The 20,302-nt window shown below is 41.6% G+C and overlaps 1 protein-coding gene across 1 annotated transcript in view; it reads left to right on the top strand.

The window, feature by feature from the left end:
• Window positions 1-19,928, top strand: part of ntsr1 (neurotensin receptor 1 (high affinity)) — a 45,760-nt gene extending 25,832 nt beyond the window's left edge. Inside the window, exons 2-4 of the mRNA XM_086159485.1 lie at window positions 1,099-1,300; window positions 6,011-6,095; window positions 16,142-19,928. Of these exons, the coding sequence (XP_086015611.1) occupies window positions 1,099-1,300; window positions 6,011-6,095; window positions 16,142-16,397 (543 nt within the window). The 3' untranslated portion in view covers window positions 16,398-19,928. The remainder of the gene's footprint in view (window positions 1-1,098; window positions 1,301-6,010; window positions 6,096-16,141) is intronic.
• The last annotated feature ends 374 nt before the right edge of the window (window positions 19,929-20,302 follow it).

Here is a 20,302-nt window from a genome sequence, read left to right as displayed (position 1 = left end):
ACGCCAAGCCTTTATGCCTCAGTAACCTGGTGCCCACAAACATAGCAGGATGTTTTATACTTCTTCTTTTTTACCTGAGATTTTTAAATCCCAAACCAGAAAAAACAAAATCTCTTTAGATATAGAAAATAGTCTTATCTGTGTTTGGAAGCTGCTAGAAAATAATCACCCACTCTCAGTCACTTCCCACAGACAACAACAGCAACAAACGATAGTCGTTAATCTGCGGTGACAAGAAGGCAAATTAGACAAGTGGCTTCTCCATGCTTAATAAGACCGATGTATTGTGCATAGTGGCACCAACCTGCGCGCGCCTGGTGAATAACGTCCTGCATTCATTGTAACGCTTGCAAAAACTATTGTTCATTATTCATGACTTATAACATGATTACAAAAGAGCTTATGAATTCTTTTGCTTCTCCCACTGTCACCTTTCACTCTAATACAACTAATTCCTATCATTGCACTTCACTTCTAATTAAGTCCTGTGCCTCTGACAGTTGTTAGTCTTAATTTGTTTTCTTTTTTTTATTTTGCTTTTTTGTTCCAGCAAAGCTTGGGTTCTGCCTTTCTGAACCTCCTCTGCTCCCCTGTTTCAACTTCAATCAGTCATCGATGTCTAGGAGGCAGGGGACCCTCCAAAGTCAGCCAGCCTGTTCATTAAATCCATTAACATTTTTCATCCCGAGATTATCCCCTGAAAAAAAAAAAAAAACAACAGCCCTGCACACATGCACACACACTCAGAAACACACACACTCATGCACGCACACATGCAAAGGGGAGGGGAGTGTGCCTTGGACAGTGAGGGAATGCCGCAGGATAGAGGAGATGTACAAGCAGTCACTAGTACACAAACTTGGAAAATATCTACAAAAGTCAGCTTCACACTCAAATCCCCGCCTGTCTTTAACTCCCATCTGAAATAATTGAAGATTTCATGACTTTTGAGGATATTTTAAATAAAATAGATAAAAAATCACAGGGTTCTCAGTGGGGTGAGCAGATCCATGGGAAGAACATCTTAATGTCTGCCTTTTTTAAAATCCTATCAGGGGCTAACCTTTTTTCTACCCTCTCTCTTTCCTGTCCTCACAGGTAAACGCATTTTTGTCCTTCATCGTTCCCATGGTAGCCATATCGGTGCTGAATGGGGTCATAGCGAACCAGCTGATGCAAATGTTCCGCGAAGCGGAGCAGGAAAACCGTGTCTGCATCATCGGCGGCAACCGCACCATGCTGAACGTTACCGTGGAGCCCAACCGTGCTCAGTCCCTTCGCCACGGAGTACTTGTTCTCCGTAAGTAAACACACACACACACACACACAGATTTTGCAAATTTACCAGGTAAAATCATCAATGACATCATGTTCTTGAAATCCTATTTGGGATGCAATAAGGACATGAATTTCCGTGAGCAGCCACACCCTGCTTGTCGTCACGCTCTTCCTGAAAGTTCTTGTTTAAAACAACTGCAGTCTGGTGTTTGACAACAAGGCCCCCATTCCCTCCCGACTCACTTTGTGCGTCTAGTACCTCTTCTCACCGTTACATCGGTCGGATCGCTTTCACTCAGCTGCAACACTGTCCACATCCAGATGTGGTTGATTGATTATGATTACATATTTCACAATCACTGATTGCTCATCCATTAATCTTGCAACCTTGGGATGTCGATGATATAAACTCCTCTTGAAGATTCTAGATACTCACTGCCATTATGGAGTTGTTATCTAGGTATGTCTTTTGGTAAAACGCTTCTTTGGTGGGTCAATATGATGGCTCAATTTCCCTGATAGAGTTTTCTAATTGAATAGGATCACAAGAAATAAAAAGGGGGAAACTATTTTTTTAACCAATGACTTGTAATACTGTAATAGCCCCCTACCCCTTACTCAGTCCTCCTTTGACTTACTTTGACTTTTAATATTAGGGGTGTAATAGCACGTACAAGAAAGCTGCAGCCACTTCATTATTTAGCCCTCCACAAGCCTCTCATGCTTAGTGAGTTCTTCTTGTCATGGTTGAGGGTGCATTTGGAACAAAGTGCAACACAAAACTCTGCACCCACTGAGAGAGAAAAAACAAGTGAACTTAGTATCCAGCAGCAGGTGAACAGTTACTCAAAAACAGGCAAGGGCAGGATCAGGTAGGGACTTGCAGGCGTCTGATGATGGGGCAGGGCTCTCGAAAGGGCAAGTTCAGTAAAGGGAGGCCAGGCAGGATGGCACTAGTATCCACTGTCACGGGGACTCAGGAGGAGCTTGTCAAGTACCCTAAGCCCAGGTAGGAGAATGCTGAGGTTCAGAAGGTTTTGTCTGGCACGGAGTGAACTCCGTCACTGGCCCAAGGGAAAAAAAGACAGAACGGGCGATGCAGACTCAGAGTGGGACAGCAGACGACGCCCACAAACAATCCCAGAATGATAATGGGACGAGGGCACAGTAGAAATGGAAGCAGATGCAATACGAGTTCCCAGAACTAAAGGTACCCACAGGTAGTTGTGCTGTGAATTGACCCACTTTGGGACTAATACCTATAATAACAATCATAGGAAATCAACTGTGTTTAATTCAATTCTGCGTCTTCTTGCAACTCCGAGGTCACTGTAGAAGGAACTAGGACTCGTCAAGCATGCCAAAAAAAGTCTCCCTTCTTCTGGAGCTTCTTCAGGCCAATGCCTTATTCACCCCCTCCCCATGCAAAGAAATCGGTCAGATGAGACGCATGTTGCTCTATAATAACGCAGGAACAAGTAAACCATAAAGAACTAGAGAAGATGTTTTCACTGCTTCCTGTAAATAGAGGAGACACTTTGTTGTGGGCACTCATGTACTAATTCTGCACTATGTGCCATGATTTCATGCCTTTTAGAGGTGAGTGAGTCCGCCAGACCTCAAAACTATTAATAATTTCGTTGCTAGTGGTCCCTTAATGGAAAGCTATGAATCGAGGTCTTATGAATGTTTGGTTTTTTCGATGGAGGGAAGAGGAGAGGTTAGCAACAAGCAGGGATTACGATTTTTTTCTGGGATTCATGGAGGAAGGACAGTTAGCTGATGGTTGGAGCTAAAAGTCATAGAATTAGATCCGGAACCAGTCAGGATGTTGAAGAGTGATATGCACTTGTACAAAAATCTGAAATATGAAATGGGGTCTGCGTTCTTGTTATATGCAAGAATACACGTCGCTTTATTGTCATTATCAAACATTTCACTCATCCAAAAATGGGACTCTAGGATTGGCATGCTAAACTAATCAAACAGTGACATCAAGAAAAAAAAAAACAATCCAGAAAAGTGTAATTTGGAAAATGTCATTTGGGCCAGTGGGAGTCACATCAAGTTGTGGCATGGCTGACCCTGGAACTGGATTATCCTTTACTGGAGAAAACATAGAATTTGTTTTGCATGCACTTATGCTATGTAACATGTGTAACCACTATATATGATTTTAAACAAACATACATAAGACTGATTTTTCTATGTCAATGACGAAGCAAGGGTGTATAGTAGTTTTGACAGCCAAGGATGGATTACTTCTTTTTCTTGTATTTCTTGCCCTGGGAAAGTTGACGCCATGCACATTGGATGGTCAACTGACCAAGAAAGAGGCCCGACATTGACAAAGGGCGTATGTCCGAGTGCCGGGGATGGAGCTGGCATATTGGAACAGGCTCCTGACAAATGTAATCCATCGGCTGGCCAATGGAGTGCCTGCAGGCAAAACAATCTCTCCTCAGCATACATTAGAGCCATGCCTGCCGTCCACTTTCACACTGGCTTTGCTTTTTAACCGTGTTAAAAGGTAATGATTTAATCCTTCTTCTATCACCAGCGTTCTGTCAATGTTCTTAGCAGGAGAGAAAACAGATATGTGACATTCTGAGAAGTGTTTCTCTGTGAGATCAGCATCCAGAATCTGCAATACTATGAGCACCTGACGAAGCCAATCTGACTTTTAAGGCGAGTGTGTGACCATTTATTACACCTTGTGTAAGTGCTTTATGATGGAGTTACATCATCTTAGCAGGATTTGCCCCGAAATCACAATCAAAACTAAGCAGCCACATAGTAATTGTTCTCCAAAGGTAAGAAAAAAATTAAATATCTGGATTAAAATGTATTTTCAGTCAAAATCTGGCATGTGATTAATGGCAGATTTTTGACTGCTTTTTGCATAATCTCTAGAATGATACTCGATTACAATGATTCCTCATAACAGCAATTGCATATTTCATTGTATATTTTATTACGGATGGTGGAATTGACAGTAATTTTTAATTTGAAGGGCTGTGTTGATGCTAGTGTTTGTGTAGCTTTATGAATGAAAACTAAATTCTGGCACAATCAGTTTACTCCTCCTGGAATTTCAGTTATTTTCTTCCAGAGAAGATCATCAACGTTTACCCTTAGAGCAGCAAGACGTGTCATTACTGTGTACTTTATGGTCTATTACTGATTTAAAAAGTCACTGAACTACAGATATGCAGTCTGCTATTCTATCAGCAAAGAACTACCGTACTTAGAAATAGGCATGTGTTTTTAGGTGAACTGCCTTAATGCCAAGGAGTGTCTGCATGTGAATTTGTGTGTCTGTATGTGTTTGTCTGTATGTGTGTGTGTGTATGTAAGTGCGTGCTCCCCTGAACAACTGAACAATCACGGGAGGGAAATATACTTTATGCCATATTAGCCACCGCCGCGGTGCTCGCCTTGCCTCAATTGTTGCGGAGCTTGAACCAAAATAGAACCCTCGTGTTGAATTAGCTGACATCCATTGTTTGGAACCAAGGAAAGCTACAACATCTGAATGCTATTGACTGATCTGGTGGCAGGTGACTTTATTTCGCAGTTGGTGCTGGGTTAGTTCCTCCAGTGACTTCTGGTGAAACGCAACATTAGGAAGAATGATTGAATTTGCCACTCCACAGGCTCAGTTTGACTTGGTTATTAAAGGGCTCTTTAAAAGAGGACATGTAAAAAGGAAGGGCAAGAAGGGGCCCTACTGAAATTTACTGCAGTTGTTGGATGGAAAGGACACAGAGCTCAGCTCGCTGAGGGGATTTAAAGCCACATCAGGCTTCGTGAAAGGAGAACTGAGGAGAGGAAGATAATTATTATGATACAAAAACTAAATCCCAGCTACCTGAATGCTTTATTGATTGGCGCCCCTCTGAACTCATTCTAGTCAGGATAAAAGCTACTCTATTTTTGAAATCTTTTCAACGACAGGATGATCCAACCTCCGGTTCTACCAAGTTTGGTCGTATTTTTGGGGGCAGAGTGGAATGGAGTGTTTTGTAAATGTGACACACAATGTTGAAATTTTAAACAAGTCAATGACGCAACATCTTGATGCTTACAATTTATAGATGATGTGATCTACAGTTGTCATAGCAACTGTTCTTCAACAGTGGCCTGTCCTGCAGCGGATTTCAGTTTTTCCTAAAACAGCTAAATACAATATTTATGGTTTTTGTTCAGGGTTTACTCAATTTTGTCAAGAGTTTGCAGAGTTTCTTTGCTTGGATTTTATTTAAAACCCAACCTTCATCGCTTGGCAACCACACTTTGCAGGGGGGTTATGAAGGTAGGCGGCCCGGGCACAAATGATCTTTTTCTTTGTGTAACAGGAGTGCTGACAGTTACATTGTAAAAGTTGAAACGGTAAAATGAAAGTTTTAATAATCATGAATGAAATAACACTGGTTAACACCTGGCAAAGGCAGTAAATCAACCCTCGCCCCCTGGAAACTCGCGAATTGACAGACTTCCGACTTGTCAAGCACTGACAGAGGGAGATGAGGACTGGGTAAAGAGTTGATGACAGAAGGTCATTATGGGATGTCCCTCAGCAGAGTAAGCCTATGACAGCATAGCTAAGGGCTACCCTAGCCCTGACTATAAGCTTTCTCAAAAAGAAATTAGAAAATAATCACTGTCTACATCAATCTGATTTTTCAACTGAATATAAGTGTTTTTTTATTAACCCTCTCTCTGTTTTCAGGAGCAGTAGTCATCGCCTTCGTGGTTTGCTGGCTGCCCTACAATGCTCGCCGCCTCATGTTCTGCTACATTTCCGAGTGGTCTGAGTGAGTAAAGATTCTTGCCACCCGTGCGATACCTTTCCCACATGCATGTAAAAATACACACACACACACACACACATGCAAGCACTTAAACTGCCACGCATGTATTGGCACACGGGCATGATTTATAGGCCCATCAGAGACAACGATGCAGGACAGATGCATCTTTGAGATTAGCCCGACTTAATTTCACATTCCCGTTCTCACTGTCTAACCATCTGCCTCGCTATCTCTTTAATAATTATATCTCAAAGATTCATTATTTCCCTAATTCAATCAGGAGTCCCGTATTCATTTATTGAAAGTCAGAGCTAGGCAGACCTGTAAACTCGGTTTTCCACAGCAATTTTGAGAAGGGGCTTCATGCCACTATTGCTGTGCAGTGGCAAAAGGCTGTTTAGCAATCAAAAGGTATCTGGTTTGATTTGAGCCCGCACACTGTTTCTAAAACAAAAGAGCTATGACACACAAATAACCCTGTTATAACCCTTATGACTATTTATACTTTTTCTCTGCTCTTCCTCACTAGCTGGAAAACCAGCGGCTTGCTAAATCAAACAAAAGTTCCTTACTGAGAGAAAAAGGCCAACAATTATGTTGTTGTAACTGTTTTGTTTTTGTCTTCTTGTGAATCAATTTTGATCCAATTGGGGCTGAATGTGATGTTACAGCCCCCCGCCCTTTGCCATTAAAGAGGAAGGATCTTCCAGCTCTGTAAATAAGAGCTCTTAGTTATGTGTCACGGCTTTATAAAATGTTAATTCCTACAAAGTCAGATCATGTTGCAACTAATAGGCTTCATCAGACTGTGCCAATGATAAAGAACGCAGTATTCAGAGTTTCATGCGTTTCATGTGTACATATATAAATATATATATATTGTCTTTGGTGTGGTGCATAAATAAGGACCAAAGTTTGAATAGAAGATGAAATAGAAATTTAAATCATCTGCACAGGCTTCCAAACAAGACAAGCACAGAGACAGGATCCGGGTGACAAATCAAAGGACGGAAGAATCCATTCAAACTAAGACTCGCAAATAAACCCTGATTTTAACGTTAATAACTCCTTGTTTCCCCTTGGCGACACTAATAACAATCATAAATAATGTATTTTTGTAAACTGCTTCAAATCCTTTAATTCTCTTGGTTAATTAAGGGGTTATGTATGGTCATCCTTGGAACTGAACATTCCTGGTTTGATTCAAGACACTCAAGCAAGACACTGAGCCCCCAACCACTCCCCTGGCACCACTAAGTGACTGCCAACAATGGGTTAAATGCAGGGAAATAATTTCCTGCAAGGGATTAAAAGAGTATGATAAAATATTATAAAAAATAATAAATGTAATTCATTAAGACTGACTTAAAATCTCTGCTCTGGCATAATCATTTTTAAGACCTATTCACACTAAAATAGCTTTAGTTGTAGATTTGTGATCTGCTGGCCTTGAATAAGATAAGATAAGACAAGACGAGACAAGACAAGACAAGATAAAACTTTATTGATCCCGATTGGTGACATTCCTTTGTCACAGCAGCATAACAGTTATAATGTCAAAAATAAATATGAATATAAATATAAATAGAGAGACAGTTAGAAAACAGAAGATAGCAGGATATCCTCGAATAAATAGACTGCAGGGAGAACAATAACAGCAAAAACATCGGGGTAATAACGGATAACAGACTGTAACGGTAAGGGTGAAAAATAGCCGACCATATCTATACAACAATATTAATAGAGTGACATAGCAATGAGAGGAATAAAATAAATAAACAAAATTAGGCAGGATGCGTGCGGGCTGGGACCAACAAGAATAAGACAGACAGCAGAGTTAGGGCATGACATGTGAATGAGTGAGGTAGTGAGGTTGTGGAAGCAGCACAGATGCACCTTAGGCCGGTCAGAGTTGTGTGCCATCCAGGCTGCTGTTGTACAGTCTGATGGCCATGGGCATAAACGAGCGTATGAAGCGATCAGCTCTGCACCAAGGTGGGATGAACCATTGGCTGAAGGAGCTACCCATCAGCCACAGCTTGTCATGCACGGGTTGGAAGGATTGTCCAGGATAGCTCCCGATTGAAGATGGTCCAAGTTTAGGCACCACCACGAGCAAGCTTTCCTCACTATGTTGTTGAGCCTGTTGACTTCACCAGTCTTGGCACTGCCCCACCAGCACACTATACCAAAAGAAGAGTGCACTGGCTACCATAGACTGGTAGAAGGTCTGAGGAGCCCATTACAGATGCCAAATTACCTCAGTCTCCTCAGGAAGAAGATCCTGCTCTGACCCTTCCTGTAGAGTGCATCAGTGTTGTGTGACCAGTCCAATTTTTTGTTAATGTGGACCTCAAGGTCCACTATCTCCACGTCTTCACCCTGGATGGTGATTGGTACCTGTCTCCTCCAATTCTTCCAGAAGTCCACAACCACCTCCTTGATGTTGAGTAGGTGGTGGTTCTGGTTGCTCCATTCAACAAAACTAACAATCAGACCTTTGTACTCCTCGTCATCATTGTTGACGCGTCCAACAATGGAAGAGTCATCAAAGAACTTCTAGAGATGGCAGGAACCACAGTTGTACCGAAAGTTGGAGGGGAAGAGGGTGAAGAGAAATGCAGACAGAACATTACCTTGAGGCACCCCGTGTGCTGCACGCCACGGCCTCGTAAACACAGTCATCCACCCTGACCTACTGCTGCCATGCCGTGAGGTAGTCCAGGATCCAGGCAGTGATGTCACGGTGAAGTTGCGCACTCAGTAGCTTGTCCTTGAGGAGGGTGGGTTGGATGCTGTTGAAGGCACTGGAGAAGTCAAAGAAGGTGACTTTCACAGTGCTTCCTGTACCCTCCAGATGGGATAGGGCCCTATGAGTGAGGAGGATGATTGCATCCTCCACATTCATGTGCTGCTTGTACGCAAACTCTGAGGGTCCGCAGAAGCAGATAGCTGGTCTATCAGGTGCTGGAGTACAAGCCTCTTGAACGACTTCATGACATATGATGTTAGTGCCATCAGCCTGTAGTCATTGAGAGCACTTGGACGTCCCTTCTTGGGTACTAGGACAATGGAGGCAGTCTTCCAGAGGTCAGGCACCTTCAGCAACCTCAGAGAGAGGTTGAAGAGGTGCTGGAAGACCTCAACTCCCTCCAAGCCTCCCTTGTTTTACTCTGCTCCATCTTGGACTCAACTTTCTCCTTATAGCTGAGTTTTGCTTCCTTCAGTTTCCTCCTCAGCTCCCTCTGGACGGCCCTGAGGATCTGGTGGTCTTTAGCCATGAATGCTCTCCTGTTAAGAAGCCCTTTGATGCCCTCGTTGATCCATGGCTTGTTGTTATTGAAACAATAAAACTTTTTTGATGGGACTGTTGTCCTGTCTGCTAGGCAACAGGAGAGGCCCCCGGTGTTGTCACCAAAGTCCTTTTCAAAAAGGCTCCAGTCTGTGACATCGAAGCACTCCTGCAATGCCTCCTCTGTGGTTTTGGACCAAATCTTCACATAGGAGGTACTAGCCCCCTTCCACTTCACCTCTGGTGTGTAGGCTGTGTCCAGGAGTACCAAGTTATGCTCTGAGTTGCTCAGAAGGGGGTGAGGGTAAGAGTTGTATGCGTCCCAAACGTTGGCATACAGGAGGTCCAGGATTTTATTCCCTCTCTTTCCACAGTCTACAAATCGGGTGAAGTAGGGGAGAACGGGAGTGAGAGGGATATGGTTGAAGTCCCCACTGATCAGGGTGAGAGCACTGGGGTGGTGTGTCTGCATTTCCATGATTGCCAATTGGATGACGCAGGCTGTGGCCACAGATGGAGGAATGTAGACAAGCACCAGGATAGAATGTTAAAACTCACACAGGAGGTAGTAGGGGCGAAGTCTTACCACCATGAGTTCCACATCAGGGGTTCACACAGACCCTCACGGTGATATGACCGGGGTTGCATCATCTCTTGTTAACATAGACGCCAAACCCTCCTCCTCCCTTCTTGCTGTTTTGCCTCCCCCTGTCAGCGCATATCAGCGTGAAGCTGATCAATGGCACTGTCCAGTATGTTCACCTATAGCCAGGTCTCTGTGAAGCACAGCATGCTACATTCCCTGTTGACATGCTGGCTGTGACGAGGACTGCCAGTTCGTCGGATTTGTTGGAGAGTTACCCCACATTCCCCATGATGACCGAGGGCAGGAAGGGCTTGCATCTCCAGTTTCTCTCGGCCCGCTGCCTCACTTTCCTCCCCCAGCGGGTACTCCGCCATATCTCCTCTGGGATGCTCACAACAGGGAGTCAGGCTCTGTTTCTCAGTTGGAGAAGTTCCTCCTGGCTGTATATTATCATTTTCCTTAGTAGGGGGAGCACTGTGGCAAACAACACAGTGCACCGGAGAAACAGTATATACAAGTGAAAGAAGAGTGGACAGGTAAATAAGTCAGTCAAGAAAGTAAAGAGATAGAGTTACAGATAGTAGGAGCTGATGTGACAGGCTCCCGTCTTCCAGCCGTTGTTGAAAAGAAAAAAAAATCAGGACTTGATTGTTTTATTTTTCAATGCCAAATGGGAAAATGATAGAGATAAAAAAAAAAATCTAAAAATACCCATCTATAAGGCTTCACTGCCAAAGAGAGAGAAGAAAAAAAGCATCAAACTTCGCTGTTGTATGTTGCATGAATTTATCACTGAAAAGATTATGCATTTTTTTGCTAATTTTCAGGATTCAAGTGAAAGACCATTGAGGAACACTCTTTTTTTCTTTGTTGTTTTGGTTGTGAACCTATGATTTACCCAAATTTCAAAATTATGAAAAAATATTGTGGTGTTTTTGTAAAACTTACGTTTAATAAGCAATAGCTATTTTTGACCCAGCCACGCCACACAAGCCGGCAATACAACTAACTGTTCCCGTTTAATTCCAGGTAAAAAAAAAACAGAATTCCTTGCATCCAAAACCACACCCACAAAATTCCCAGCAACCCCAAAATCACACAGAAAACAAGCATCAACATTAACCTCAACATTTGTGTCTATTACAGTATTTAGTTATTTTACAGATACATTTCAGTGGTGTGGGTGGGTTAATGTGTGTGTGTTTTTTGACTGTGCCGTCAGAGGAGTCATTGCTGAGAGAGCATTTTTTTCGGAAAATGCAGAATTCCGCATCACCAAGGCACTTAGAAAAGCAGCGTGAGCGAAAAGGGGACGTTCTTCTTAAGTTTGGATGTAAAAATTATAGACAATTTTTTTCATTTCCTTTTGTGAAGCTGTCCGAAAGAAATAGGCGTACATGAAAATTCTCCAACCGTTCCCTCATCCTCCCCTCTTTTTTTCTTTTTCTGAGGCTCGTCATTTCATTCAAAGACTTCTTCTTCTTCTTCTTCTGTCTTCATTCAAAGACACTTTTTCTAATTTCATCCCAGGAAAGATTAGACAGAAACATTGGACGTCTCTGTAATTGGTGTCAGTCATATATTTCGCTCTTTATGTCAAGGCCGGTAGAATTATTCCAGACTTAATTTACCACAAAAGAAAACAGGCTGATCCTTCGGAGCCACTAAGTCAACATTTCACTTCTTATTTTCTTTTTAATGCAAAACCTGTGGTCTACTGATTCGCCGCTTCTGTATGCTATCCTGATGAAAAACGTCTCCTTCCAGAGGCACTCCGCTCACAGTCAGACCCAAGCGATCAGAACACGGCTCATGTGTCAGCCTCCATTACATAAACAGACCAACGGATCACCTGAGTATATATAATGAAAAGGTCACGGTCAATACCACCCCTGTTGTCCGGCTTAACCCAGTCCTCATTCATCTTTGATGGTGTCCCTGTATGCCGATGGACACACACATCATTGACTCGGTACACACTTCAGTGACCCTTATCTCTGGTCTCCTGGGGAATGGAGCTGATCAATATACCAGATATAGTAACCAACTAGATGGACAGAAATACCAGGACTGCGGTGAAGTTTGATAACTTCTAACCTTTTACTTTGCCTGTGAAAGCCCCTTGTTTGCTGGAGCGAAATCTCTCCTTCTCCTATTGGGCATTTGTTCAGTCTTCACTTTCTATAGAGCTTATCCGGTTTGGAAGCAAGGGCCTGAAGCCAATCCCAGCAGACATTGGCCAAGACGCAGGTTTGAGCGTGCACTGGTTACCTTTCGATCACAGGCCCACATGTTGACGCACATAACCATCCAGCCTCATATTTATACTTTTGAACAGTTTGGAGCTGTCCATCACCCAATTGCATGTTTGTGAGCTGTGGAAAGAAGTGCCTTCATTAAGCTGATTTGGGTAATATGTTGTACACTTAAGTGTTTTTATCCTGCCAGACTTATGCAACCATCTGACAGCCTGTCTGAGTATGGCCACTTTTGTGGTCAATTTCATTACAAACACATTCCAGGCTGAAAGAAACCAAATCTATTTGAGGGGTGAGATAAACAGAATTGCCTGCACATCATGGGAACTAACTCTGAATTCCTATGACAGTGCGTCATCTTTATTTTATTTTTTCAAATAGAGACAAAGTCAACTTTATTATCAATACTGCCATATGTTTCACACATACAGACGATTGAAATTGCATTTCTGTAAGGCCCACAGTGCAGTAGTAAAAGATTTATGAATATTACAGACGATGTGTTGGAAAACGACCCGTAATTTCAACGTGACATATCGATACGCTGTACTGATGTCAATGTGTTCTTATATGTCCAGCACACAGTCAGCGTCTGTAAGTATTTTGATGTTGTATTGGTGTACAGGGTATATTGGGGTAAATGATCTACAGATACAATTTATCACCACCAGGTTTTGATAATGCAATTTTTTTTATTGTACATGGAAAAATCTGTCAGTTAGCTGATATACAAAAATACCAGGCAATATTTCTTCCTAGGTTGCAGTGACACAACCTCCTTAGAATATGGATTACTTTAAAAAAAAGTAATTTCATCAGTCATTAATACAAGGGGCTGGCTCATTTCATTAGCTCTTCAGGCTAGGGAGTCGATAACCAACTGTCAGGAGTACAGCAACCAGCATCATAAAGATACATCGGGTTGAGATGTTATGCCTTTTTGGAGCATAATCATCTCATATATTCATATTACAGCAGGTGTATATATAATAATAATAATATGAATAATAGTAAAAATTTGTAAATCCCCGTGGGTAAATCCATTCTCTGCTACTAACTCATCATGGATGAACCATGAGCAGTAGGCTATCATCCACCAGCACCTGGGGAGCATTTGGGGGGTCAGTGACTTGCTCAACAACACATCGACACACCAGGAGGAGCTGGGAATTGAACCCAGAATGCTCGGTATATATACCTCTTGGCTTTCGTCTTATCCTCCACTATATTTTTTCCCCTCCCTGAGTGCTCACCCTCTCTTTTAAAGCTTGCTTAGCCCTTATTACTTCAATTCCCTCCGCACACTTCATCTATTTACCCTTAAATGCCAGCTACCTTTTACTGTAGCTTCTCCAGCATTAACAAACTGGCCGAGGTCCTGGCTCGCCACCCGGCAGACCCTCAGCATTAGGGTGCATTGATGACGTTCATGTTTCTCTGTCCGTGCAAAACAAGACCTAAAATGAGCAGTGACATCCCGAGAAAAGATTAGTGGGTTAGCGTAAATCATGTTCTCCACTCATTAGTGCACATCAGGCGTCCCGCTCGGTGGCAGGCCAGACAAATCTCCTTAGCCTGCCTTAAGTGTCTGTTTACTGGAAAAAAAAACATGAAAAAACACAGTATATGATTGGCAATCTCATTATATCAGATGATTTATACTGGGAAATACAGACAGCCGAAATGTTATTCAAAGGAAGACAATATCCAGTTTTATTGCAGTCTTTATTCCATCACACCATGCAGTTAATTTAAACTGGTGTGTGTGTGTGTGTGTGCGTGGACCTTACTCCACAGCTGGCTCAGTTGGGGGGGTTCAAACAGGGGCCTTGTACTACCTAGCGGGTAAGTGAACTATTTGTTTCAGATGTTTCAAGGCAGGCGAGGTTATTTCCTCGTGCAGACAGAGGCGTTTTCTGGCCGACGCAGTCTCTTGAGGGTCAACCCAGTAATATGCTCCCAAACAGGCCTGTGACCTTCTTATCACTCCCTTTCAATTCATCCCACCTTCACGTTCTACCTAAAACCCCTTTCTTTTGAAGGATTCATTTAGTAATGTTGTCCTTCTGCCTGCAAGGATGGGTTTGCAAGGCAAATACAATATTTTTTGGAGGTGTATTTCTTCAGGTCAGTTCCAGTGTGGTGAGTCTGAACATGTGCTTTTGCAAGCCCATTGATTTCATCGTCCACAAATAGTAATGATATTCTTCACAAATACAATAATGAAGGATTTTATTAGGGTGCTGTGGGGGGAGTTCAGATGCTATTACAGGTTGGAAAAAAAGATTTTAAGTCTGGGTGTAAGGTTACATGATTCTATGGGGATTCATAGGGTGGTCAGATTTGAAGAAGGATTAGGAGGCGAGCGAACGATGGCAATTGATTTACGAACCACCGACATTTAAACAGACCGCAATCAGCTGCCACATCCATTAAGGCATCCCGGAATAAAGCTCCTCAGAATGGCTTTGCAGATGGCGTAGCTGCTTTTTCCAAGAAAAACCCTACGTAAGGGCACACTGTCATTCTTTATGTAACACCCAACTCTAAACTTTCAGATTTAACTTACTGATGGGTGATTCAGTATGATTATGTCCACGAGAATAAAAATTTGTCTGACTGCCTAAGTGGTTTAAACAATTTCCTCTGCCTTTTTTTTTTCCAGAATGAATTAATTGAAAAAATTCTACGTCACAGCATTTCCCTCTGTGCTTGTGGCTATAAAATTTCTTTAAAGATTTGGGTTTGAATTTTATAAATAAGGGCTGATCACATCAATGAATTGTTAGCATGGATATTATGGGCTCATTGATCTGCCAGACAGATATTAATTAATCAAGTTTATCCTTCCGAGAGCTTGAAAAGAGAGAGGTATATTTTTTAAGTTTTACAGTGGATTTAACAGATGGAAACTCTTTCATCTTCTTTTCACTGGGCAACCCTGGACCAGTCAGGGACACAAGCACAGTCAGACAACCATCACTTTTTCATTCACACATCTGGGTAATTTTCCCAAATAACCTGCTGTATGCATTTGGACGGTGGGGGGAAACCCACACAGACAAGGGGAACACGTGCACACTCCACACAGAAAGGTTCTTTAGTCGGAGTTGAACCAGGGTCCTTTGTGCTGTGAGGCAGAAGTGCCAACCACAGTACCAATAATATAATATAATATAATATAATATAATATAATATAATATAATATAATATAATATAATATAATATAATATAATATAATATAATATGTAAAAATACATATATGCATAATGAATCCCGGAGCCAATCACAGATGGTGAAGTGAGTTATTCATCCCTAAGTTGTACTTTTATAAATTTTACTACATGGAGAAACATTCGCTTGAGCAAATTGTGAAACACAAGTCAGCAAGGCCAGTGAAAGCAAGGCTCCAAAAACCTGCATGGAAACTGATTTATATTTTTCAAATGTTTGCCTCAATAGAACAAATGTCATTAAGATTCTGTGCCACGGGTGAGCGTGTGACTTCATAAAAGCCTATCAATCTATTTTATACATGGAGAGAAATGAAGGGTTCTTCAATTTGTCATTTGTAAATGTTCTGATCGGTGATTCGGCCCGATCGTTTAATGGCCGACGCTCAACCAAAATTAAATATGGTTGCTATAAATATTCATGGACCAGCGAAAGACACAAGCAGTGAAATGGTGGTCAAACCTTTCATTAATCAAGGGGTGGTAAGCCCCTCTCATAGATGGCCGCCTTATACCACTGTTAGCCGGCACAACTGAACTGTGCACATGGTTTACGTCTTTACATGTTGCAATAACATTGGACAATGGTCCTCTGATAAAAACATTCACCATCAACTTCAAATTTATCAAAGATAGAATGAGTCCTGGGATTCAACCACACTTCCTCTCCTCTCTTGCAGTGACCTGTATGACTTCTACCACTACTTCTACATGCTGACCAATGTGCTATTTTATGTCAGCTCAGCCATTAACCCGCTCCTCTACAACCTGGTGTCCACCACCTACCGCCAGATCTTCTTCTCCATGCTGCGCTACATCTGCATCCCCTGTCGTCGCTCGCCGAGGAGACACCCCCATCCACTGAACCGCCACTCAGTCAGCATCTCCAGCAACCACACCCTCTCTACCAACATCATCAAGGAGACAGCGTACTAATTGCAGCAGACTGCAGGGGGGGGACGGTTGGGCTTCAACAACTCAAAACAGATAGGAAATTTTTCTGTGGGTTGGGTGATCGGTTATCCGATTATTTTAAAAGGGGAGGCTAAAAGCCCAGTGTGATCGAGAGTTATTGTTTCCCGTGTATACGAATTAACCTCAAGTTGTGCAATCAAGAAAACAAAGAAACACGATGATGGAAATATGTGGAGAAAATGTGGTCATTTTAACATAGCTGAAGTGTAAATGCTTTTTATATTGTTTCTAGATGTGGGACTGGTGCTTTAAAATGGTGTACATGGTTCTCCTGTTGCTGCGTTTTTATCTATTCGCCCCTTAAAAGCCAAAAGGTCAGTCCATAGCTGTGGTGTCTTGCAAGATCGAGTCTTTTTTTAGTCGTCAGGTGGAAGCCCGTTCTCCTTCACTGCCTCTTCAGCCTCCATTGAAGGCTTTGTTAACATTCATTGTACAAAATGTGTGTACAGAGAAAGCCAGAATAATCGCGTAAAACCTTGTACCTGCAAAACATGAATGTCCGTGGAGTGTGAAAACAGTGCAGACTTTCAATCATAGCTCAAAGTGATTATTTGGAAAGTGGTTATCATTTGGCTTGACATGACTAACCCATGCATGGTTACCATGGTAAACATCGCCCTTTAAGCCTTCCTGTCAGGGTCTTTTTCATATTTCCATGCTTAATATCCAAGTTAACAGGTAATCAGGAGATTCCAACATCATCTTAAGCGATAAGAATCTAAAATAAAACATCACACTCACTGCACACTGGGTTTTATAAAGTGGGTGAGATGTTTCTCCCTGATAGATGGACCAATAGGCTGTTATTGCATGAAATATTCACAGAAAATAATCTGAATCCACTACCTTTGGGCATTTTCACGCTATTCACCCAGCTAATATTAGCCGGTTGCAATTGATTTGTCAATACTGGATTGTCCCCTTGAAAATGATGACCAATGTCAAAATACCAACACAGAAAGCAGTGTATCTTTTGCACTGTGTATTAACTCTATGGCTGGAAGTCTGAGTCATCGGGTAACATAAATGCTGCTGAAAATTGACAAATAATTCATTCGGGGGAGACAGACACTTCGAAGAATTGAACCATTGAACTTTGGTGCGATGACGACTACATTTACCTTTTTTAAAATGCATTGTAAACAATCTGAGCCTCATCCCTAGCCTTATGTAATAACCAACCTGAACATGAAGTAAATAAGTCTCATCTAAAAACATAACTTAATCAACAACAGCAACATCTCCACTGGGTCTGGTTGCCATTGTCGTCTTGTACTTTTGCATGATGTTGAGATGCAACGAAGCAGACCTGCCGCGTTTGGTATAATCCACGCTCCCTCAACTTGAGCATACCTTAAATTTACCCAGGGGTGTGAGCTGATGGCAGGCCAGTAAGTTCTGCACTGTGCAAGTGTGCATGGTGTTTGCTTATGGTCTCCAAGACCTGCTGGAGTTAGAGGTGGGGAGAAATAGGGGTCAAATAGCGATAAAGGCAAACTATTTTCTTTCATCAAAAGCCCTGATTTGGCAGTATTTCAATATAGAAAGGATAGGAATTCTTTCAAATAGTAAAACGGGTCATATTTCAAACATGGACAACTTACCTCAGTAAACCTCTCCAATGACTTCTTGACATGCCTGTCATTGTCATTTTTTTCTCTGAAAAGGAACTGTCAGATGCAGCCCACCAAATTATGATGAAGGAACGATGTGGAGGTGGGCACATGCTGTTCAGTGATCTGACAAGAGCCACACTTGAAGCATACTGATGCCTTAAAGCACCTCCCAGTGTTTTCCTACTCATCCCTGTAGCTAAATGGTTGAGCTTCACCGTGTACTAAATGAATGCAGAGTTCGACGAAAGGGGGCTTTCAAATTCAATGAAAGCGGAATGTTCCTCTTGCGCTTACGACGGACCTACATCTAGGATATGCAACATCATGCTCCGAAAGTTAATCCCAGTCTGGTATTTGGCAATCAACTAAGATGTGGAGACTCAAAGCCTCCAGGTCACAGGGACTTAGAAGGAACTTTGAAGCGAAGCTGGGGACATCTTGTGCTCAGCAGTTAAAGTACATACCTCTGAATACTTTCATATTCATATAGATATTGAATTGTAAGGGAAAAAGTTGGGGCAGGTGGTAAAGGGTTTGAATGTGGTAATCTTTGTTTTGTCTTCTCAACAACTTCTTAACACACAATATTCTGATGTTATATTTATTAGTATTTTTATACAATGCATACATTTGTCTAGAGATCTTGAACCATAATTTTGCCTTTACTGCAGTTTTTTTTTCCCCGAACTGTGATTTTATTTTCCATGCTCTCTCATGTTACACAAGTCACAAACATACTCCTGAGGGTTTATGAACACCTGAAGTAAAAAAATGTTTGTGCGTGTTTTGTTGTTTTTCATTTTTCTATTTGTCATCGTTGCTTCAGTCTTTGTTCCCATTTTCTGCCAGTATTGATCACTCTACAAGCAAAAAGTATCAGATTTTTCTTAGCAAAATTGCTAAAATGCTATGTTCTCAAGCTAATAAATGGCTGTTTCTGTGGCCGTCAATGTGCACAGCTTGTACAGCGTGAGGACTCACATGACTTGTGCTGGTCACAGACGTGTTTCTGCTAATGGCATTGCTTTAGTGTGCATTTCTGTGTTTTCAAGTGAGATTTGTAACCCCTTTTTTCCCCGGGATACTGTTTTCCACTGGTGAGGAACAAAACAATGCATCGCTCAGTTACATCACAGTTTCAGCTAGAATACACACTCAGATGAGAACACTTACCAGTCGTGCAGTGATCGGGAAAAAAACAACAGGACATTACAGTCATTATTTATCCATTATATACACTGAAAAAACTGGTGATATGTCAATACAGTTATAATCTTCAGGTTGAGAGAAAAAATATGAAATATCTTATTTCATTCAAAATTTGAAACAAACAACAATGTCGCAGTACTGTTTAGTTTTGTTAGTTACTGTTAACTGTATCAGACCACTTGACGCTCTTCTTCATCACATATCATAGCAGAAAACTATGAACTCGGTAAAAGTCTGTTATTTTCATGTGACTATGATTGTTCTTTAAAAAAAAGTCAAAGAATGTATTATGTGTTGATTGACAATGAGTAGCTGTGCTTTGTATCAAATATTCTGCAATTCTATAGATTTGGTCTTGTTGTTATTAAGTCATGTATGTGTAATATAGCCTTCATTTGGCTAAACATCAGATTTGATGAAGTGCAAACAGGCTGCAAAATATTGAACAAAAAATTCAAGCCTATAGCCCTTTCATTTTTCCAACTTTTCCTAAGGGCATTTACTGTAAAATCTCTGTTTTTTGTGCTTTGCAGTACAGTCTGTGAATGGAGGTATTATACCATGAATGTGTTGAATGTTTACTGTATGTAAATTAATTTAATTCATTTTACCTGATGATACATCTGCTGTTTAAACATACGGCTAGTGTTCCTCCTGATTTTAATTCATTACAGAAAAAGAAAATAAATAAAAGATGTATTATACTGTGATATTTTGGTTGAGCCATGTGTCTCCTCTGTCTGTCCTCCTCTGAGTTTTACACAAAAGCTGTTTCACAACCATCCAGGAATATTCAGACAATGAAATGATTACACGCACACTTACACACACACACATACGGCACAGCACTTAACAGAACCATGCTTGACCTTTTTCTAATGTACACCCATGTCAATTGATAGCTGCGGGTTTAAAGATAAATGTCAGTCACAGGCGCATCTAGCACAGAAACCCTCATAAAACCACCCCTTTGTCTTACTTACATCGTTTACTGAGAAATAATCTGGAGTAAAACTGTCCTCCTTTGTGACGCAGGAAATC

The sequence above is a fragment of the Fistularia commersonii genome, chromosome 14 (assembly GCF_037954325.1).
Source record: "Fistularia commersonii isolate RoL2024-O1a breed Wild chromosome 14, RoL_Fcom_v1.0, whole genome shotgun sequence".
In the NCBI taxonomy this organism is placed as follows: Eukaryota; Metazoa; Chordata; class Actinopteri; order Syngnathiformes; family Fistulariidae; genus Fistularia; species Fistularia commersonii.
The sequence above is the reverse complement of the archived record's forward strand: the minus strand, read 5'-3'. Positions and strand labels throughout refer to the sequence as shown.